The sequence below is a fragment of the Centrocercus urophasianus genome, unplaced genomic scaffold, assembly GCF_019232065.1.
Source record: "Centrocercus urophasianus isolate 14NV4802_14NV808 unplaced genomic scaffold, USGS_Curo_1.0 seq_17, whole genome shotgun sequence".
Lineage (NCBI taxonomy): Eukaryota > Metazoa > Chordata > Aves > Galliformes > Phasianidae > Centrocercus > Centrocercus urophasianus.
Window position 1 is genome coordinate 20338548 of NW_024884722.1, and position 24444 is coordinate 20362991.

The 24444-nt window shown below is 38.6% G+C and overlaps 1 protein-coding gene across 2 annotated transcripts in view; it reads left to right on the top strand.

Annotated features, from left to right (window-relative positions):
• ADK (adenosine kinase) overlaps positions 1–23633 on the top strand; it is a 267965-nt gene extending 244332 nt beyond the window's left edge. For both annotated transcript variants that reach the window (XM_042817993.1, XM_042817994.1), the window contains exons 10-11: positions 5356–5442; positions 22513–23633. In XM_042817993.1, the coding sequence (XP_042673927.1) occupies positions 5356–5442; positions 22513–22637 (212 nt within the window). In that variant the 3' untranslated portion in view covers positions 22638–23633. The remainder of the gene's footprint in view (positions 1–5355; positions 5443–22512) is intronic.
• The last annotated feature ends 811 nt before the right edge of the window (positions 23634–24444 follow it).

Below are 24444 nucleotides of genomic sequence, written 5' to 3' on the forward strand. Positions count from 1 at the left end.
CACACGTAGGTGCAAGTGGCTATGCAATGAGTGCAAGAATATTCTTTAATTTTACATCATTTCTAATAGCTAATGTGTATGGGCTCCTCTGGAGGAACCTTGTTTTCCCTATTAACTCCAATCTTACAGATCATACATAAATGCTACAAATATGACCTCTGAATAAAAATACTTTGGCTAGATAATGGAGCAGTGCATGTGTCTGGGCAGAGATATAAAAGCAAGACAAGTCTCGATGAATATCTTGGGTTAACTTTACCTCCTCTGAGAGAGGGGAAGTGGGGTCTGCACACTGTTGTTTCCCGTAGATACTCTTATATGATTGCGAGTAGAACCTCCAAAACCTTTGGCATCATATTCCTCCTCTGTTTCTACCGCAAGTAAGTTGCCTGTGAGGGACAGTTCTTTGCATCCTGGCCAACATAACTATATACACTTACTTTTGCCTAGCGAGCTGCAAGAATTGTAGCCTAATTGCTCTATTTGGGTGTTATATTATGGAAATAAATTCATATTTGTATTAATTTTATCATACCATACGCATATAAATGCATGATAGACAATGACTATTCTTTGACTTGTTTTGACTAACATTGTTCATTATACCTATAAAGGCTTAACTTCTTCACTATTTGCTGTAATAAAGCTTTCTTGGCTACATCTTGAATTTGTTAGAATACAGCATCATTTGTTGTGTATTATTACAATATTTGATTAGAAAATCTGAAAGCATGTGGCTGACTTATGTCTTGCTTGTTAGACTATTTAACTCCATTGACTTACACAAATAAATTCCTTATTTTTCTGACAAGCTCTTCAGAGGCGGAACAGTGCACAGAAATAGATGGAGAAGAGGGAGCTGCTGGCATGCAAAGCAAGGCAAACTTAACATGCACACAGAGAGTGCCGGGGGGCTGCAGTGCTCATACCATACAGCTATCTGAAGGTCCCAGCCTGAAAATGCAGGATCTCGGTCTGTTGCCTTGAAGTGACAGGTTGAATCAACACTGCCAGATTTGAAATATATCAGCACTGGAAGTTGTAAGGATTTCTAACTGGGCACTCAGTGCCCAGCACCCCAACCCATGCTGCCTTGCAGCTGTGGACAGTGCTGTGCTGATAGAGGTGGGAAAATTACAGCATCTATTTGATTTACATTTCAGGTGTGATATCTCTTTGTGAAATGCAGCAAAAGCAGTAGTTCCTACTATAGGTAAAACAGGAGGAAATGTTATTATACTACTGATTTTAAAAGATTCATTAATGTGGTGAAGAAGGTTCAGAGGCTTAGAGCCGTTAGGCTTCTAGTTTCTTCTTCTGCAGAGAGGTAACAGCTCAGAATCAGCCAGACTGGCATGGGTTTGTTCCAAATACTTTTCTCATTACTTCTTACCTTATAGATGTCCAAAGACATTTATAGGTTTTGAGCTTAGGTTTCTACGTTCTCTTAAGTTCTTCCTGTCCTTTTTTTTCTTCCCCTTTCTTTTTATCTGTTTTTGGCCCCTGATCTAAAGAAAATGAGAGAGGATGGGGGTGGGAAGGAGATGGGACAGCATTCTGTTTCACAGTTGTTCCTTTTTTTTTTTTTTTACAAGTTGAAGCTTACAAAAGAAAAATGAATTTGTCTCCATCTTGTAAGCATCTGTACTACCACTATCAGCCCACGGATCAAAAGCTTATTTGAGGAAGTAGCTAGTCATTTTTATATATATTTTAGGATTCCCTTCTTCCTTTTATTTTATTTTCATACAGAATTAAGGGCACTCTAACACGTTGCCCATAAGTGTTCTGTTACAGGTAATTAAATGTAAGTTTACACATTTAATCTACTTTTAAGAGCAAGAGAGACTGGTAAATGACCCAGTTAAAGAAAGTACTCAGCCTAATTGGATGTAATGATTGCTTGCTGGTGTTTATTACTGTACTAAGGGTAGATGTGTAGTCTGTGATTCTAATTTGTTTTAAAAACAGACCTGGAATATTTGCAGCTATCATCAGAGTTCGACTGTTGCAGTTAATGTCACAAACAAGGTTTGTGTTCAGCTAGAATGGGAGGAGCAGTGTATGTTCAGTTAATATTGTTCCCCAATTGTTACCTCTCCAGACTCATACCTACAAAAATAGATAAAGTTAGATATATAGTGAATATTTTTGCCTGAGGGAAGTAGATTTCACATCTTTAGCTACATAATGCAACAAATTTCCAGTGACAACATTTACCAACAAGGTGATTCCTTGTCAGTGGGTAGTGTCTTCAACCCATGAAATCAGTTCATTAACGTTCGATTCTTTCTATATCATTCTAAGACAGTTGAGCTCCTTCATGATGACCATTGAGGGAGCTGAATCTAAGATTCAACAACTTCCCTAGTTGTACACAGCGTTTTTATTTATTTTTTTTCAGTTTGCATTCTCGATTCTCAATTCCAGCAAATGATGCCAAACTGGAATGTGTTGTATCTGAGTGTGTTTACCACAGAAGATATTTGCTGCTTAAAAATAGAACACTGGATTTTATGCCCAGAGGAGCAGCACTTGAATTTCAAAACACTTATGTAATTACTCTTTATTTCGTAAGCTCTCAGAATGATAAATGAAATCAGAACTGACTTAGAGTTGCAAGGCCACTGCTGACCAGTACATTCAGCCAAGGTGTCTCCATCTCTTCACTGCAATGGATTTGAGAGTTGTACAAAATAATAGATCACATATGAAAATGAACTTAAAATAACATTAAAGTCACAAAAGCAAGGATACTCAGAATGTCAACCTGTGCTTCATCTTCATTCACCCTGTTGTGCCTAGCAGTTGCAAGACACAGATCAGTGAGAGCTGTTAGATATCTTTGTCCTGTTATGCAGGCACTGTAAGGTAAATTAATGGCAGCCTTAGTTCTCAGTACCTTTGTTCTTTGTGAAGCAAAGAAGAAACCTCACTATTATTTTGTTCTATCTTTCACTGTGTTAATTATTTTTGAGTTTAGTAGACACTATGCTAGCAGAAGGCTAGCAGAAGCATAAGGTTAAAGAAAGAATTCCATTTTAGTTTTGCTTTATTGGATGTGTGCAGTGTTTGTGGATATCTTTGTAATGTACTGTGTTCTTCGAAGGCATGTCAGCTGCTTCTGAAAATTCAGTATTTCAAAATATGACTCTATTGCCTCTCTAGAAAGTGTGCAACATTATAGAAAAAGGAGATGGCAAACAGAAGTCAGAAAAAAATGATGGCTTTCACATCAACAGAAGTCACTGATGTGTTTTGGGCTTTCAGACTAATTCAGCTCTTTGCAATTATGTCTACAGCAGAATGAGAACTTACCTGAATGTGCTAGAAGGAGTGGAGGTAAGAAATTAAGACAGAGGAGAAAAGAAAGGAGAAAAATGATGATGCAAGCTTTCATCTGTGGAAGCTAGATTCAGTAAAGAATCTTGCTTGATGCCAAGCCCCATTTACAGCATTCCAAATACAATGCCTGTGCATTATTCACTCTCTGTGCCCAAACACATACATTTGTATGCATATGCAAGTGTCTGCTGTGTATTTAGTGTAGAACATCTGTGTGTGCCCAAGCAGTTCACCTTATTACAATGTGTCTTCCACAGATTTATCACTTTCTTCATTGTTTTAGCGTTATCTAGAGCAGATCATATGTACTGTATATTTCTTACAAAATGGATGAATACACTGCTTCTCTGGCAGAGTTTATTATAAGACCTCACTTTCTTGATTTCCAATTCAAATGAATCCTGTTAAAATTACTAAAATTCATTACTCTTGAAGATTATCTTAGGAGTACAACACAGCATCAAAGTTAGTTTCTGAAAAGATTTCTTAACAGGCTAGTGTGTAGGGTGTTCTTTAATTGGAATATTTCGTTTATGTTTTCCATTACCCTTTTTCCTTTGCCTCTCATGGATGGCTGTTGCTAATGCTCTCTCCCCTCCCCTCCTGGTGGGCCAGCCAACAGTTCCCTCTGGAGGCAGCATCATTATATCTGCCTGGTTCGCTTGTAGCAGATGGTGAGGAGCAGTAGAGCTGATACACTGCATTTCACAGAAACTGGGATCCTTCTGGTACCTCTGCAGCACACACAGACTTGCTTGATTTGAGACTGTGAATTCTTTATTTGCTTCCCAAACTAGATTTCCTTGTTTGCTACTGTATGCATCGGTGTGAGAGTGATTTTTATGCTCTGCTGTGTTGCTGGGCAGTGAGGAAGCTACCTATCTCCAGCTTTTAGCTGCTGGAGGATCTATTTCCTGCTTTATTTCTATATTTTTTACAAAACATTAGAGGAGGACAGCTCTGATGGTTTTCATTTTCACTGGTTGACAGGCTTTTCTTCCCCCTCCCCTTTCTTTAATTCCTGCTGTCTTCCAAAGGACAATCTGTTTGCTCTGAGACAGTTTAATGCATACTGACTACCAGAGGCAGAACTTCCATTGGCTCTGTTACAGGGGTAATTTACACTTTAACAAGGTATTGTGACAAGGTGGTAATTATATTTTTATCACGTCATTATGACATTACCACCTGGAAAGCCATAGCTGATTAATTAGTGGCGTATATTAAATTTATAACCCTCGAACTCTAAAGTTATCATACCTAAGTGGTGTAATTATGTTGAACTGTGGTGTGGCAGTGAATTGAGGTGAGGATGCTGAGTATCCACCTATTGCAATAGGTTTTGTGAGTGCCAGTAGAGGGCAGGGAGCTGCAGAGATGGAAATACTTTTTGAAAAACAAATGGTAAAAAAGAATAGAATGGAATTCTTGAAACCAAATCCAGTCAGATGGACAGTTGCAAGGCTTCTTACATATATGTGTTTTCTAAAAAGATGTAATTTGAGAGCACCCAGATATACACTAGCTCTACATTTTACTGATTTATTTTTACATGTATTTTGGTTTTTGCAACGCAGCCATTCCTGTGGAGATTTTGAGGCTTGGACAGGCTATTCTGGAGGCCACATCACCTCTCTGCAGCTAGTAGGAAGCACTGGTTCTGGCATGATGGGCTTTTCTTAGTCTTTTCCGTATGCCCACATGTTTTATATTATTCCTCTTGATTTAGTTCGGTTCTTATATCACTACTATTAGGAGATAAAGAAAAGATATGGAGCTGAAAATAATTAATGAAACTGTCCACAAGAAATAGCTTGATCAAATTTACTTCCATACCCCTATGTTGTTAGTACTGTAATGCAGATTATTATTATAAACCAAATCTGATTTTATCCAAATTATTGTGCTAATGGTAAGAACACTGGTTTTGAATTGTTTTCATTTCACTGTTTAGCTTTTCTAAGTCATATTTGCAAGTAACTGATGTTTTATTCTCTCTTTCCATTATAGAAAATGAAGTAACTACTTTCCCTGTGTTGGTGAGTGATCAGAGTGAAATCGTGGATACCAATGGGGCTGGAGATGCATTTGTTGGAGGTACTTCTCACTTCACTCCCATTTGGAGATTATCTTATTCTTCTTTCTCTGAATATACAATTTTTTCACGTAACCGTCCCTTAGAATGAACTTTGTTCTTTTAAAGCTTTTCTCTGCATCCTCAAGTTAAGTGATTTAATTAAGTTCTGATTTTTAAGGGGAAGGTGTGTTCTATTACTTTAAACATAATATGCTGTTATGCTGTATTCTGGTTGTTTTTATGAGATTAATTGTATCTGTCAGTCTGTTGCATAAGCAAGCTGAATCAAGGACTATATAGTGTACAGAAATCCCTCCTGGCTTAAATGTTAACACATTGTTGTTCTTTAAAACAGGTTGTAGTGAATATTAAACAGTATGTTAATAAATGAGTGTAGTATCTTCTGATCGTGTCAATTTTGGTAGAACATCTGTTTCTAATACAATTATTTGGACATCAGGAAAGAACACAAAGGGTTAATTTGTTAAAACAAACCCAGAAAATATCTGGCATTGCTTAATATCCATTTGCAAACTTACTATTTTATTTGGCACAAGCTCTAAAGAAAAAAGAGGATGTTATGTCTATGCCTGTTTTTAAAAACGATTCAATATAAGCCAAAAACCAATCTAATCCAAAAGTTCTGTCGTTCGTTGTACCCTTCATACATGTAGTTCTGTGATGCACCATTGCATCCTGAAGGCCCTGATGTCCAGGACACAGTGTCTCTAAAGAGCTCCATTAGTCACTAATTTACTGGAAACATTACATTTTCTTTATAAACAGAAATACAAATTTCAGTACGAAGCAGTGTTACCCAAATTAAAGCTTCAGAATTGGGTCCCACTTCAAGAAAATGTTCAAAATAATCCGAATTTAAACATGTGAATAGTTCCATCCCTACTCAATATATCACTTAACTATGATAAACTTTCAGTATATGCCTAAATCCGGTTGAAGATAGGAATGCTGTTACTCGTTTGCCTTGGTGCTCTTGTGAATCAAAAAGGACAGAAATAGAGGAAAACACATTTGGTCACGTTATTCATGCACCTTTTATTGCACACTTATCACTTTCTGTTGTTCCTAACTGACAAAAAAGAAGACTAAATTTGAACCAGTGAGTAACAGTGACTATTAACATAAATAAGATCTTCAAGAGCTTATATATATGTGCTCTGTGTATCAGCTGTGCCGGTAAGCTGCTGTTCTTGTCATGAAAGAAGAAAAGTTCTTGCCTATTTTGTTTTCAGTTCCTGAAAATAAAATAACATTAGGAAGTGCCCAGGTGAGCAATACAGTAAACATCAGCCAAGCTTTGCCTCAGCAGGAAGAGCTTTTCACATCTGCCACATTTATCTCAGACTGTATTTATTCTCAGTTCTTCAGATTTTAAGCATTGTGTGGAGATCAGGACTATAATGTTTTTTTAATAGTCCTACCTTTGTTCTTTCCTGATTTAGCTGCAGGAAGAGAATTACAACTAATTAGGCTTTAAGAAATGCCTGGTCTCTCAAAACCATTTCTCTTTAAATTATATCCTTTTACTTGGTACTTCCACAGCTGGTAAAAGAGCTATAAACACTGGCTTCAGTAATTGTTCAGAGTATACTGGATAAACTGGATGATATAAGGCAAACCAGACCTATTCCAACTGCTGCCTTCCATCAGCGGGATAAAAAGTGCAGACATACCCTATCAGGCTTGGTTCAGTTGTGAGATTCCTTTCACTAAGTGTCCAGCAGTGGATTTCAGCAGTTCGAAGGGTCACAATGTGGATAATGCTGAATTTAAATGGGAAGAAATGGAAAAGAGTAACTCTTCTAAAACATCAACTTCCCTTTGCCGTCCTAAGACTAGTGAGTTAACATGTCTGGATATAGCAACAACCTTCAGTTGCTATACCTCCCTGCCTTCAGTAGGGAGGAATTATGACAGAGGTTCTCTATTATCATTTATGGGCACTTTTCCTTAGTTCCCCTATAATAGCATTGAGGCCTCAGATGCTTTTTGTATGCAATATAGTGCAGTGTAGCATGGTGTTATTCCATTCTGCCACTCATCTCACCAGGTTATGGCAGACCACAGCTACTTTTCCCGCTGGAATGGGAGTTGCAAGACTGTCTGGAACCTCACTGCAGTTAGATCTATACCTGAGCATCAGTGTGTGAGCTTAGGTTCTTCTGAAACCATATTTCATTCTGCTATGACTCAGAAACCAGTGTGAGCTTTTAAATACAGTTCTTCCATTAGGTTCTGAGTTCTCCTCTGTCACCACATAAATAATAAATTGGTCATTTATTCTCCTCAGAGAACAGATTTTCCTGAGTTTAGTCCAGATGGAAGATTTGGGAGTCATAACAGTCTGGATACACAGCTGACTCTACTCTTACATACTGTGGTCTCCTTCTTCATGGAGTCATTTCATTTTCCTTCCCATATGTAGGAAATGGCACACTGAACTGAGTAGGCTTTGATTTGGTCTGTGTTTCATTTGGGGGGAATGTCTGTATTTTTTCTGTATCACACTTTTCATGTGTTTTCAAAGCATGTACTTGCAACAGGAAAAGTTCTTTACTGTCTCTTTAAAGAAAACCCTACACAATAACGTGGGCAATACTACCTAACGTGTATCTTCTGTTGATTCTAGCATCAAGCCAGATGCAATTTTATTGTCCTGATGGAACTTTTATAACGGGAAGGCTATATTCTCTTCAGTGCTTTCCTAGTTTCTGTCTTAGATTGAGGTATTTATCAAACTGTTCCTACCTAGGCAACAGTACATATCATATTTTGATTTTGTTACCCTTGTAGTAAAAGCGTTTCAAAGTTCATTTCTGAATTCAAAAATGCACTGGTTGTTACACCATACTCTCCCAGATATTTAGTTCCTTATTCAAGCAGTAGAGAACAAGAGTCTCATGGCATGTGACAGGTATGTTAACATAATGAATAATGGTTTTGTTGGAGCAAAGTATGTTGGCTGAGAGGGAAATGTGGAATATAATGAGAACTAACCCCATCAAGCAGGATTTATTTTACATTAAGAGGTCAGGTTTGTTAGACTTTATCATATTTTGGAGGGTCTTCCACTGAGGCCCACTCTTCCAGAGGTGTAGACTGTTCCATCTGAACAATTATGCCAACTTGGCAAGTCATGCATGTTCTCTGTGTGAGTGAGAAATAAGAAATCTGGTGTGTTTTGTGGTGTTTTTTTTTTTTTCCCTAGAACCTATCTAACTATTGACAGTCATTTAACCTTAAGTCATGGAAAAGACAAAGTTTCTGGTCACTTGTGAGTTGATTTATCAGTTCAGTACTCGAAGCTGCTGGCCTCCAAGGAGAAAGATCTCACTCCATCTGATAGCAACAAAAAACAAACTACATTCTTCAGTTGAAATGTGATATTATTAAGTTGGCAATCAGGAATATCTCTAAGATCCTTGCCTCTATAGGCATCAAGTCACTCGCCATTCAGGCTGGTGCAGTGCATGCATGAGAAATTGGGTTTTAAAACTGCTGCAGGTAGCTTTGTGCTAAAAATTCTTCTCCAAACAATGCTAACAGAGTGCTGCCTTTATTGGTTTCCAACAGCACTGCTACATTTTAGGAGTTTAAGCAATAATGATTTACTCTGTAGTGTCGCAGCACCTCCTGTGAATTTCAGGGGTGCCACAGATTTTTCAGTTATAAATCCCTGGGGAACCCATAAATTAAAGTTGCAAATCCACCTCTGGGTTCTGAGGACATTGACAAATCACTTGAGCTTTGCTGCCATGGCTTATGACACAAAAGTCCTCGTAATGAAATTACAGCCTTATTTTCTAGAGTTTGTGGAACATTCTGCTACTCATTAAATTATCATTTATTTATTGCTAGTCAGCCCCATTTTGAACCTCTGCAACAATGTTAATCAAAGCATATTTAATGGCAGCAAACAGATTGAAATACAGGCGGTTTTACCATCTTATGCTTTCCCTACGCCTTCCTTCTCTCTTGAGCCATAGTAAGGTCTGCCTTCTGTTGGGACTTCTCTTTGTCACTGCCCGTAACCAATGAAAGCAGCAAGAATCTTTTCTGATAGTTACTGTCAATGTTCCCTGCAAAATCTCTGCCACTAAGAAGAATTGGATCAAGAATTCATAATAAATGAATAGAAGGTTTAAATCAATGTTTTTTCGGGTTCTGCCAATAGAAATATTGACTTGGTAATCTACCATGATTTAGTTCTATACTGCATGAAAAGTGCTAGAGTATGAAGTGTAACCACAAATCATTGTCAAGTAGTGTAATGAAGCAGTGACGGAATGATCACAAGTATATATTACTTGTCATCATGCTATAAAGATACTATACCATTCTCAAGGAGAAGAAATCCCAAGATATAAGGAGCTCTTCATCAAACATTATAAGGTGCCAAATACAAGCCAATAGCAATTTGCCTCTGTTGGTATTAACACTGAGTCAACAGCTCAAACCACTTGTCAATTTAAGAATCCCATTGACATCTTTCATGTATAAAGCAATGTTATAAAGCTGTTTTCTATAGTTTGAAAGCTGCGCTGAGAATTCTTCTGATGCGCAGACAGAAGTGGCAGTTTTCTATCTTTTGTGAAACCTAGTGTGATTCTGATGAGGTGGCCATCTTCTGTTTCAACTGTCAGGAAATGTCTCTGAGATTAAGCAGGGAGAGCAACAGAAGCAGACCTCTCCTTCTGTATGTATTTTTGAGTAAGTGTGCCTCATGGCATCCTCATCTTCTCTTTGGAGTCCTCGTGGAGATATTCCTCTCCTTTTGTTTCCGTTTCTATCACCGATCTGGCTAAAGTAATTCCTTCATCTTTAATGTGAAGTTAATCCTGAACAATATTTGTCCATCTTAATCTAAATGCCTCCCCAGATTAGATAAAGAGCTTGGACTCCTCTGAGTTTGCCTAAAGATCTTCACATAGTTCCAATTTTAGTCTGCTTTTGTGAGGTAAGAGCTAATGATTGTCTATAAAGTGACAGCCAGCTTTGACTTCAGAGTTAAGTAATATCTGACATATTTCTACATCATTGAAATGTTGAAATATTATCCTTAAAGGAAAACAGTCTTCAAATATATACAAATGCATACATACGTTTATAAAAATGCCATACCAGAAAACGTGGACTTGTAAAGAATCTGCAGTGCACAAAATAATAGCTCATCACTACTGCTCTCCTTATAAGTTTGATCCAAGAAACCTTTTTTAAAAAAGCTTAGTTTCTGTTTTCCAAGCACTCCAGAGCTTGGAATATCTTTACTGAAGCCAGTGCATTTAAACAAATATAATAGTGATAAAAATGGAAAGAGAATTAAATCCACTATTGTTATTCCACAGAATCCATCATTTATGGAAGGAATCCAAGAATATTGAAAATTAAAATCATCTTGATGGCATCTAACATGATCTGAACTGGCTCTGCTTTAAGCCATGGGCTGCAATCAGTGGCCTCCAGATGTTCCTACAGAACATTAAGGACCCAGGTGCCATTTCCTGCTTCTCTGAAAGTCCACCATCAGTCATCCTCTGTGGGCTGTGTTGGTTAAAGAGCAGAAGCTGAGTAAATTAAAAAATGAAGCTGATACCGTGGCAATTCCATCTTCTCACAATAAATCTGATATAGAGCAAAGATGGGCTGTGTTCATGGCTGTGTTTAATAAGTCTCTTACGTATTACAAGTAAAGGGTTGTGCAGATAGTGACATGTGCATGTGTGTGAGAAATGGGAAACATTCTCATGGATGCTATATGGCTATACCAGGAGTGCTAAACATGACAAAAAGATCTGATAACGCAGTCAGCAGAGACAGGTGGTTGGAGTGGTTTGTCAGAACGCTGAATTATGAGTAAGCTTGCTACTGTATTAAAAAGCAAGCTCTTAGTGGATTTTATAGGACAATCTAAGACTATGAAAGAATCTGTTTTTACCAGAAACACAGCAGATGAAATACTCCTCTTTCTTGTTGTCTTTTTATCTCTGTATGAATCTGTGTTGTAAGTGCTGCATTCTCTCTGATACTCAGCACCTCCAAAATGTTCTAGATTGGTTGCAATAGGAGATCAAGGAACTAGGAGTTATTCTTTAATGAACAGCAGGAGGATGATATGAGAAGCTATTAATCTACTTACATTGGTCTTAATTTGTATAGGGGTTTTTGTACGTGTTTAAGATACCTTAGGAAGTTGTCATCACTTTTAATCACATTTGATAGAGAGAAATACAGTGGATGAAATGTCACTGCTGTCAAGTAGTATCTTCAGATAGCTCCAGAGCCACGAGATGCAATTTTATTTGCCAGTTGGGAGTGAGGCCTTTGTGTATGTGTGTATGATAGCAATTAAATATGCATGTACATGTAACTTGTGGTTTATTTCTGTTATAACATTTATCTTCATGAGAACTGAGGCGAGGGGATACTTTTGAATTGTTTTGTCTTTTCTTTGAAGTAAAGATAAATGTTTTAGCAGAAATCAGCACTCTGTTAGTCTTCATTTATACAGCATGGGTGGCTAATTGCCTCTGAGCAATCCTGTTGTTACAGAGATCATGGCTCATGAGATATGAAGCTTTGAAATAAAAATACCTTCTTAATGTCAGCAGCATTTTGACTGACAGCCCATTTTGCCCATCTTTTAATACTCCTGTTTTATAAACAGCATACATGAGTATAATAGCTGAGCTCAGATAGGGCATCAATCTCTGCTTGCTAGGGGAAATCTTGACAACATGTTCATGACTTACCTCCTGCGTGTTCTGGTGGCATCCTTAACTCTCTCAGGCAAATGTCACATCTAAACCTAGGCTATTAGGTGGCCATGTTATCTCTGTAATTGATTTTTGACAAACTAGAAGATGACCAGATTACATTTTCCTGGCTGACTTTGTTCAGTCTCAGCTAAAGGCGCTTCATTATTCTGATCAATACTGTAGCTGGTTGCTAGTACTTTCAGCTTTTATTCTGGCACAAATTAAATATTTGTCACAGTTTAAATTGCAGGTACTTGAGCAAAACCAGAAAAAGAATGCCACTCAGGAAAAACAAGGAATATTCCTGTTTTCTGTTTAATCCCTTACTTAATTTTTACCAATTCCATTCAGAATTATTTCATTGGAAGTAAGGCACTCTTTTGTGTTGGCATTATATGTGCCTCTGGTAACAAATGTTGTCCCAGTGTAGTTGTGATCCAATCCATTTAAGGTTTCTCCAGTTGCTACTATTCCGCAGATTGCTGACTGTTCAGCTTAGTAAGTTTATTACTTTTTTTTTTTTTAATCAAAGTATAGTAACCTATAGTAATATAGTAATTGCCATTTTTATTTATACAATATTAAGACAATCCAGAAAAATATGTAGCAGAGTTACTGTAAGGCAAAATGGTAGTATATTTGCTGACATTTATTTTTTTCAGGAGAAAGGAGAGATCCCTTCAAAAGGATCAGTGAATGGAAATAAAAACTCTCAGAACTTTCTGACTAGAGTGCAGAGGACCCTATCCATCTAGCTGCTGTGTCTCTTTTCCTGTCAGTGATAACACCAGTGTTAAGGCAGTCTCAGTATGCAGCAAGGTGATTAATATTTGAGGTTTTAAAAGGCCTAATTTCCCTCACCACAAATTCAGAGTCATTCTGGACAGGCTTTGTGATATGCAAGCATTGAATTGGCTGTGTACATTTTCAAAACAAGTCCACTACATTAAAAATAGATTTTAAAACCAAATACAAGGTTCCAATTTTTGACAAATTGACTTAACACCTCAAAGCAAATGATTGCCATTAAAAATATTTTGTCATGCCTCCTATCCCTATCCTCATAACGTTTCGTTTTATGTTAACGTGTCATATATTAGAGAATCGTGTAATGATAAATAAAATGTTCATGTGGAAGGTTAGAAATTACTTTAATGAGTTATTATTGCCTCGCTCTCAGACTGTTGGTAATATTTTTGTGTTATTTTAATGTATTCTGAGTAGAGACAGAGGCACTCGTCAGATTGGATCATCTAGAACATTCCCCTGGGAGTCAGGGCAGGAAGCAGTCCCCTAAGAAATGATGTGTCAGATTAAGCTGATGCGATATTTGCAGGAAACACAACACGCAACAAAATGTAAAAATACACTGAAAACACACTGTTATCTTTTTCACATCTGAAGTGAATCGGTTTGGTGCTACAGAGACTGCCACAGTGATCATAAAGGCATTCTCAAGGTGTGGGGTTGGCTAGGGATGTGCTCATTCACTTCTTTTGCACTGTGGCTTCTTCTATTATTAGATATCATAATAACTTCTCCCATAGTTTGTTCACTTTTCCCACACTGAGATGGGTTCACACGTGAGGGGGGAGCATGGCAAGTTTGCAATAAAAAGAAGATTAAAAAACGTGCTCCCAGTTGAAAGCAGTGGTAGTAGCAGCACATCCAGGTTTGTTTGACGCTGATCTCTTACCATACCTAAAAGGATGTTACTGTTGTTAGTGGTCAGTGAATGAGTAGTATCAATTCAGGACTTCAGCAGATATTTAGATAGACAGAAGTTACTAAGTGATGTTCTGTAGAATAGGAGGCGTGTGAATATGATGCTGTGGTAGACTTTTAGCCCCCCAAAATTAAGGAATTCATAGACTATCTCACTGCCAAGTAATTTCTGCTGCATTGGTTCTTGCTTTCTGATTCTCTTTCAGACTGCTTGGCTTGATGGTGTGGAAGTGTACCTGCAAATAGATCCTTACTGGCTTACGGTGCTCTGCAAATACAGCCCAAAATTTCTAGCTTTTTGCATAGGAATTTCAGCCACGAGGTTACATTCACATAGCCATTTCTGTACATGAACATATGACAGAGCATCATGCTCCTAAGCAATGTTAAAAACTGAATAGAGATTAACAGTTCCATTTTGTTATGCTTAGGACTTCATTACTTCTATGTTGAAGAAGTGAAATTTTATTTTTTATCCTGATTTGTAGGTGTAGTAATCTGCACCATTCAGTGTCAATACTGAGAATCTGCTCTGAAGCTCAGAAAATGTATCAGTCCTGCGGTATTAATGAAAAGGGGAAAAAAAGTTTTTTTCATTCTTATGACTCAAAAATAGCTAAGGAGGATTTTAGTTTTTGAAGAACATTTCCAGAAAACTTTCTAAGGGAAGCTTCTAGAAAAAGTAGAGAGAAATATCAGCCTAGAAAGTTGGGTGGTATTTTTTCTCAGATGATTGGACATTTCCAATGAAAATACCTGCATTATGATTTGGCACACATGCACTCTTGGATTATTCTTTGCAAGCTCAGGGGATTTTTTGTTTTGTTTTTGTTTTATCAAACGTTTTCCACCTAATCCTGGCTGTTGGAATCAAGCCCGAAAGCACCAGATTCTGATCCAGAAGAATTTTGCCAAAGTTTATCTTCTGGGTTTATCTTCTGGGTTTAAAAATGAAGAATAGGACCATCAGAAGTTATAACTTTGTTATATCAGTTTCCACTATCACATCTTTCTTGGAGAATATTGTCAAATTAAATGATTCTGCTCCCAGTCAATGAGTTGCACTGGGGACTTTTAACAGAAGTTATATGCAGCACAGATTGTAATTGGAGCCCATGGAGGATGGTTAATGTGAAGGGTGTCACAGTATCAAACACTTCAGCCTCTCCTCTGACTATGAGTTGTTCTTCCACAAAGAATGGAATTACTCAGTCAAAGCATATGCTGAGAAGTTGAAGTCAATGGGAAAACTTCCATCAGTCTCACTAGGGAGATCTAAGTTTTCTCCCATCCTTTGCACAGCCTTCAGGACCAAAGTGTTGTGGAGCTGCAGTCACTCATACTTGCACAAAGACATCAAAGAAACAATAATTTTTCCTCTCATACAGTCTCTGATGGGACCAAGCCTCTTTATAGGTCCTGGAAGTACGATTGCACCTTACTGTACAACCTGCTGTGAGCTGGCCCAGAAAGTCCAGCAGTGGCAATCATATGCAGTGCAATAAAAATGTTCAGCCTTGAGTAATTTATTGCTAATGGAGTAACAGGGATATAGTGGAGTTTTAGTTTTTGATTGTTACATTCTTTTCAGGAATCTTGCCTTAACTTTTTCCATATGTAATGCTTTAAAACGTGAGGATCCGGGATCTTTTTTGTTTTGTGTATTCAGCACTTCTTCTCCAGTCCTGAAATGGCTGCTAAAATGATATGAGTACCCTCCTTTCCCTTACAGTCTTCCAGTAAATGCAAAGTTGCATTATTTGCATGTGTCCATAGGTGACTGTGTGAACTCAGAGAAAGAAAAGCATGGATCCGTCCAAGTGGTCCTGACAGGAACGGAGCACACTCAAAATATATCCATAAATATAAAGAAAACAAGAAGGATAGAGGCAGCAACAGCAATACTGGCTGCTTTTCTTGAATGAGTGTTTGCTTTGATATTCATGTTGGTGATTAGTGGTTAGAAAATAAGTTTGTGTAAGTGAAGTACACAGACAGTGAAGTGCATCCCCAATTTAGCATGTGACCATTTTATAAATAGAGTAGATATAGACTTTCAAAACATTTTATTCGTGATCTCATGGTTTTGTCATTCTCTGGAAGTAAAAATATTGACATTTACCAGGCTATTTGTTCCAGCTTTCTGATCCCCTGCAGTTTATTTTTATAACAACCTTATCGATGAGCCTCTTACTCAGCTCTCTAGGTTTAACTGAGTTGAGTCGATTTGTTACCACAGCTTCAAGTAGCTGTTACAGAACAAGCGAGACATCCTAATAAAGCTGTAAACGTGTTTACTCAAACATGGTATTGATTTTACTTGGAGAGGGAGAAGCCAGTGCTTAGCATGGTGTCAGGGAGGATGAATTTAACTGCAGCTTTTCATTGTCATCTGTCATGGTTGTGAAACGCTAAGTGAAGCCACAAGAGGATAATTAGAATTGCCAGAAATTTAGCCCCTAAAATCAGTTAATCACTTGGGATTTTTGTAGTTTAATTAGTTTTTATTAAAACTTTCCTCCCGTGGTATACTTGGGAAGGCTTTTCTAATGTTCTTTCCAGCGAGAGTGAGATTTCAAGGTTGCCACTTGTTAGATATACATCTTAAATGACTGCTTTTCTGAAAGGGTTGGTAACCTTTCTTCACTCTGCTGTAATTAGGCTGGCAACGCGGCTGTGCAGAAGCATAGAGCCATCTCATTTTGAATGAAAAGGAAAGATGCTTTACTTTGTGCACTTGTTTGTACTTGTTGAATTTAATAGCACGAATGTGCATGTGTGGAATACATCTTCTGCTCTGTCAGGAGAGAACTTAGGCGTATGAAGATTGAAAGAAGTATCATGTTCTTGAAGATGCTTACGTTTGTCTTCTATACCAGAAGTCTAAAGGTTGAGACCACAGTGCCAAAATACATGAAAACAGGAGCCAAATCTCACCCTTAATCAAAAACGTTTCCGTTTAAAATAGCCAGCATTTGGTTCGATAGCAATGGGCAGTGCCTTTGGCTTACCACAGTTCTTGGCTGTAATATGCACCATCTGCCACAAAATTAAAAAAGGAGAAACCTCAGCATGTTGACGTACAGTTGTTCAGTGTCTACACTGCGGAATCGTCTGATGCCAACATCTTTTACAAAATCTAGGCTGGCTGGTTGGCTCTTGGCACCAGCGTTGCTAACCACCTAATTACAGCTGACCAGGCTCATGGTGCTCCACAACATTCAGCCACTCCAAAAGCAGTAAAAGACATCCGAAAAAGGAAAAGAAAAAAAAAAAAACACCAACCCGCAGTCATATCAGCTACAAGACTTTAAATTACCAAGATAATGTTTCTTGAAAACTGCATCTTCCCACGCTGATGGCCTGGAAAGCTGCTAGGATCACTAAAAAATAGAAGAACATTCAAGCAACTGTGATAAATGCTGTACACAAACAAGAGTGTAAAAAGGTGCTTACAGCTGTCCTCTGCAGTGGGATAACACCATCTTAAAAAGGTCATTCACAGATTAAGCAGTAGAAACTTTAAATACAGGAAAGAGGAGATAGCTCTGTTGCTCATGATCTGAAGGGAGAGGATTGTCTGGGAACATCCTGTAGCAAGCATTCTTTGATGGCCTCTAAGTCAGGGTCAGGTTGTGATTGTTTATAATTAATACATTTGATCATTGCATTTTTCCTGCTTTTTTTCTCTTGTATTTAAAAAATTACGTTATTATTTCCTTGAGCATTTCATAAAGTTTGGAATTGTGAAAGAGACTGCAGAAAGACTAATAGTGGGGAATCTGTATGTCAGAGGCTATAAACGGATTTCCAGCCAGCATTAGTAATTAACAGTCATTAAAATTAATTGTCAAGTGTACAATTTGAAATGAAACATTTGGCTTCAATATGATCTGTTTTTAAGTGTTGTTAAACCATTTCTGAAGCAGACCAGAACTGTTTTAAAAAAAACAGCTATTGGACTCCTACATTTCCATCCAACTGCACTAGCACTAGGCGTTCATTCAGAGTCACCACTGATAATCAGGAAACAAAACTTGCAGAGAAATCGCATTTCAGTGAAATTGCCCCTGAAATGACTACTTTGCTGGCCGCGAGGAAGTGAACTTATTTCTTCGTTAATGATTTTAAAGTGCTACTCCTCTCTAAAAAGTTACAAAGCAAGGACAACACCTTTTGTGTCAGTGGGTGCACTGTTTCACTGTGTCTTTTCAGAGTTGTATTGACATGGCCAAAGAAATTTGAGCTGGTTTCAGCAAGGGCCTTGTTTTGGGTGTGGATTCTGAGGCTCAAGCACCACTTTTGGCACTTGGCTTGCAGAGCTGTTAATTTGATGGTGAGCACAAAAAGGAAGGAAACAACTCGACTTTTCTATTCTCCATTCTGTTTGCAGACCTAACATTGTAAACACCGTCCTCGAGCATATGTAGCAAAAGATGCTGCAGATAATAAAGATTAACTCTCAATTATTTCAGTTACTCTTTTCAGAGGAAAGTGATTTTGGAGATCCTTTCTCTACTGAAAAGAAAACAAATAATTATGGGCCAAAAATATCTATTGGTGTCTTGCAATCACGTGTATCATCTGGGAATGTGAATACATTTTATTTTAAGGTTTTGTAGCACTGTAAGGTTTACTGTAAGGTCAAGTTGACTTGACTTTCTAAGAAGTAATGTATTTCATGGGATGGATTGGACACAGTTCCTCAGAAGTTCTTATTGGGTATAGGTACAAAGTGGTTACTTGGCTGTCTGTGTCTGTGGGAGCCAAAAGGCATCTCGGCCTGCTCCAAGAGCTTACCAGTATGGCTAATTGCAGTGTGGTGGTCTGCAAGGTGTACTGCAGCTGCTATGTCTCTTACTCCATGAACACTTTGGATGTCTGGGCAGGAGGCAGATAAGTGGGAAACCCTTGAGTTTGGTTCTTGTCTTTGTGTTGTGGTGTGAAGAGTGCAGTATATAATGCACGTAATACTGTGAACAGCTTCAGCAGTGTGGAAATGCTGGTGCAGAACAGCTGCAATTGGAAGATGGTGACAGTATCTCCTGAAGTTGCTTTGGTAAAGTATTTGAAGTGAGGCCTTCCGTAGCCAAAGTATATTACTACTTTTTGCACTCCATTCCGGTGATAGCTGGGAACTAGTTCTGGCCATGACATAAATTGAAATAGTTGCTGAGCCACTGTGATATATGATGATGTAGTTCTGTGAGACCCATGATACAGAATCAGTGCTGCCTTTTCTGCCTTTAGGAGAGTGCAGTAAGTCTGTAGCCATGTTCACTTATCTTCTTGCATTTCCAGTCACATCTCCTTGAAGAGACTACAGCCATCAACCACCTATTACCTTCCCTCTGCCGCTCTGCTCGCTGGTAGAGCTGTTTGAGTGTCTCAGTTCAAATCAGCCAGGTTAGCAGAGACCTGTTAACCAGTTCAAACTGATCTGGCTCATTTGGACAGAATGCCAGGATACACTTAGCAGCACAGAAGGGTGGTGAAAAACAAATGGGGCACTACTGGAACTAGGAGACCTGAATCCATGCCTTGAGACTGTGACTCAGGGGGTTTGCATAAGAGTACCTTATACTCTGGAGAAGAACTATAAATTACATTCTGACCATGTTGCTTTTGACTAAAAAGAGCATTCTTCTGCTGAAACAGCCAACCTGGTAGGGCTCTTTGTTTCTCTGCTCAAACAACAGTGCTTTTGGGTGCTCCCTCGGGGTCTGCTTTGCCAACTGCCTAGTCTTAGTATGTGATGTTGAACTGTTTTTGTGGTGTGTTTGTATTGTCATTCGATGCAATATTGTGTCAGATACTGCTTTTTCTATTTCATCTATGAAATAGGTACCTTTAAGAGAAACTCAACAGACAAGAGAATGGTTTGAGAGCAAACTCCCCACAGCAGTTTCTGCATACCTCATGTATGATAGCTGCACTTAATGTCATTTTTCTGCCACTCTGAAATCACAGTGATCACTCATTTCTATCCCCAATTAGAACAGAATTTTTTTCCACCTGATTCTTTCTCATAGGTCAGAATAAATAAGAAGTAGCTTCATTGAAGACAAAAAGTTTATACTAGCTTGAAACTACTGTGAACCTGGGAGGTGGTGACAGTCTCAGTCTATTTGATATTGAAAAGTAATTCATGTTTTACGGTCCTTTGCTCCTTGGTATTTCCTCATCTTCATGTATGTTTGATACCTTGATTATAAGCACAGAGGACAGCTGTGTGTAAACCGCTCTCTGAACTCATGCTCTGCACAAAGCCTAGCAGAGTGTTTGCCTTTGGAGGCCTGCCCAGTGCATCTTCTGTACTTACTGAGTCAGAAACGGACTGTCTTAACAGCCTTATTTTACATACGGTTACAACTTGCTCTGAAGTTTTAACCACCCAGAAGCACACTGGCAAGCTACTGCCTCCCAGGCAGTTTAAATGTGATGATTGACATTCTCTGCACATCCAAGAAAGTTTTCTCTATGAATGCATGTTAATTTAATGGAGAGCAGACCATTTCCATCTCGTTATTCAGAAACGTCCTGATTTCTGCCAGGCATGCTGTTTGAATTTCTCGACTGTTACCCAACTATTACAGCTGGACCATCCTGCCACAGTTGTGTTGTCTGTCATCCCCTGACTGCCGCCAGTGATAGCACTCACAGCACAATTTCTTCCAATTTCAGATTCTCATCTTTGTATACTGAAATAATGCTGTCTTCTCCACTTGTGTTTACGGACTTAACAGTTGTTGGCAAAGCAGTCATATTTCTCCAGTTAATGTCGGTCAATATCTGTGAAATTCCATCTTATATGTAGTTCAAGTTTCTCTGGAAAAATATCAATGTCAGAAAAGTACATTTTTTTTCCTAGTTGTCACCTAAAACACCTATTTTCTATGCTTTCTTCCATTCCAATAAAAAGTATTTCATTTATAGGTTTATCAGTTTTAAGGAAAGCTCCAGCCTCTTCTCTCTTTCAGTGCAGTTCAGAGAAAACTGTGTTATCAGCTTGGCTTCTTTTTTACCATCAGCCGTGGAAGAACTTGGTAATCCATAAAAATGACCTGTTGCTCAGCAGGTTTAGCCCTGATCAATCTGTAACATTATTTTTCATTATTTGCATGATTTTTTATCTTCAAGAAACCAACGTTATTGTATTGGATAGTTTATTTTTATCATATTCTAAAAATATGCCCTAATGTTCCACTCTGAAGGAAATATTTAGAAAAGGAGCATGGCTTAAAGGGGAGCATCACAGTTTAATGTAGAGTCTTTATTCCAGCAGCAACCAAGGTGATCAGAAGAAGTGTACTTGATACTATGGAAATAAAGCTGGTAAAACATAGCTTTGAATCAAAACCCGTCATGTAAAAAATTGGTCCTTATGAGCTACATAGTTTCAAGGCTAGATTTGGACTGTGCAAGCCCAAGACCTGCCAGAGCATGACACAGGAACTTGAAATGGTGGATGAAAGCTTTAAAAGGAACATGTTTCAGCTCAGATTTTCCTACTCAAATCTCACTTTCCTTCAGTGATTGGATGGAGAAGGGGGAGACATCTGAAAGATATTAAAAAACAGGATAAAAGTGAATAAAATATTACCTCTAGAATGACAGAGTGGAGCTTTAAATAATAAGAAACTCAGTTTACTTCTCACATCTTGAAAACCTATATTTTAAAAATATACTTCACCTCTGCCACAAGTTCAGTCATGCTTTTGATCACAAAAGTTGCGGCCAAGACAAAATGTTTCAGAGATATCGGACTCAATCCATAAAGCTTCTGGTGCCACTTGTACTTAACTTTTCCAAGTACCTCTGAATAATCTCCTTTTTAATACTCTATTTGCTTATATTCAGTTGAAGATGTACTCTGGCATTCAAAACAGCAGTGATTTCTGGTTTTCTAAACCATGGATGCTAGGGGTTTTGTTGAGTAAAGCAGTTAGCTAAGGGCTGTGATTGTGAGAGGTGCTTGGCTCTCTGTGGATCGCTGTTGGTTTGGGTATCTCAACATGGCAAGAGTTATCTGCTCCTTTGGCAGCCTTGGGTTAAATTTCCTGTGACCAAGGGCAACAGATGATATCTAATATTCTTTGACAGGTAACATTTTCTCTGTCTTCACTATGAACCCCTTTAACTGTTAATAGAGATAACGTTTGTTATATGCTTTTCCCTTCTTTTGAGAAAAGCCTGCACCAGTGACAATGATGTAGGGCTGGAGCTGAAGCCGGCAGGAACAGAAGGAGCTCTCTTCAGCAGGGAAAACTGCTGCTGTGTTTTTGAAATGATATTTGAGGAATCAGGATTCTCTCTGGAAAAGAGCAAGAACTCTAGTAAATCCTCTTCAGGTGTCTAAAAAGATCAGTCTTGATGATCATTGATTTACTTGACGCTACCAACTGGAGACTTCAGGTAGAAATGACAGCAGCAGCACCCTAACTCCTCAGCTCACTTAAGCACAGCGCTATATGTACCCAGGTACATACAGTCAGGCCAGTATCTGAGTGCCCTGCTCCACGACAAGCTGGTACACTTCAAAAACCTAACCATTCTCTCCTTTTTTTCTCTGTCCCTCTTCACTTATAGGCTTCCTCTCGCAGCTTGTGTATGACCGGCCGGTGACCGAGTGCATCCGAGCTGGGCACTATGCAGCCAGCGTCATTATCAAGCGTTCAGGTTGCACCTTCCCAGAGAAGCCTGACTTCCACTGATACCGGTGAACTGGAGGGATCAAGAGTAACTCTCATATTGCCGTGGGATCGCTGCCTAAATTTTTCCTCCTTCCTTGTCCTCACCTTTCCAATTACCTGCATCAACGCTTCTGTACTTCTGTTCGTTTCATTTTAAATGAAATATATATTTCTATGATGTTTTCCTTTCCGTGCCACTACCATGTCTCACTAGTCTTAATTTTTGGAAACTGTGCTAAGTGAAGCTTATTCTTGTATCCGCCTGGAAAAATTTTTCTATTGACACAGTTTAAAAGGAAGTCCTGTGTAAATGACACTGCTGACTAACACCAGTAAAATAATGAATTATCTAGTTTTATCTGTGTCCGAATCCTACTCAACTTACTTGAAATGAACAGACCTGACTGTATTTGTGACATAACCATGTAAACCAGGAATAGTTCTTTCTGTATAGTGGGGTCACAGTAGCGTTAAGAGCAGTGTGAGTGTCCCAAGAATTTCCTTCAGTGTCTGAGTGTACAAGATCTGGCCATCACATCCAGCCCAGGCACCATGGAAGCAAATAGCTATTTGTCAGAACTTAAGGGCATGATCGTGCTGATGTCAGTGAGTGTGGGTCTAATGCTCTGTGGTCGCTGTACTGTGACCTCACGCTGGGCTGCCAGGTGAGCATGCAGATAGGTACTTTCAGGGATTTCAGGGCAGAGGCACGAGATGATGATGAGCATAACGTATGGCTAGATCCTATCTCCTCAGTGCGAGCTTTATAGAGGCTGTATTTAATTAAGGTACACGTGGTGAAAATGAGGTACAGAAATATTTATGCAGGATATATTGACAGGACATGCCAAATGGAATCTCTGAAACGCACATTTTTAATCTTTTAATTTACTTTGCGTAATTATCAACATGGTGGATTTTGTTTGTATTTACAGTATTCAAAGAGGTGATCTGACACTGCGTTCATTACTTTGCTATGTAATTTGATACTGATAAATAAAAAATTGTCATACAGTAGTTCCCAGCTTTGTACTGTTGTATATATGTCATTCCTCAACTGTCTTACTGAAACGAGAGCAGGAAACAGGACCCTGACCCACAGTGTGTGTTAGATCTCTGCTTTTCAGCCATGGCTTTCTGCATCCATGTGGATATTCAAGAGTGAACTCTGCACTAAGGAAAGAAAGAAATAACATCAATGTGGTGTTCGTACCACAGGGAAGATGAAAAATTGATGGCTAGGATTTGTTGTAGAATGATAAGTCACTGCAGTCAGGTTTCACATTTTACTACAGAGCACTGAACAAGCAACACACAGGAACTGTTTGTTACAGTGTTGGTTTACCACAAAGAGCACGGGGAGACTGTGGTCTTGATTCCCTTTTTCCTTTGTCCCAGTCTCTGGTTTTATACATGGGACAATAGGCTCTGTCTTCCCAGGGTCACCTGGTGGGTTTCCTGCAAGTGCATCAAGGAGCTTTAAACCAGCCACCTCTGAAAGTCCTTACAGGGCCATGGAACTCCGCATTGCAAATGCAGATCACTGCATCTGAAGAATGGGCTGTTCTTCAAGGGCTTGGGGCACAGCTTCCAGCTGAAAAGGGTTGCATGTACAGGTGTTATCCATCTGTGGAACTACTCAGGAACAGCTTTGTGCAAATAAAACTTAGCTGTTTTCTCTTCTCAGTGCTGCTCTCAAACAACTTTGACTTTGACTTTTCTCACAATTCTAGCATAGGAGAGAGGGAGAGGAATTAATATACTGTTGTGAAGATAGAACAGCAAAACTGAGAAGGGACTACAGTATGTGTTGTCTTCAGGCTTTATG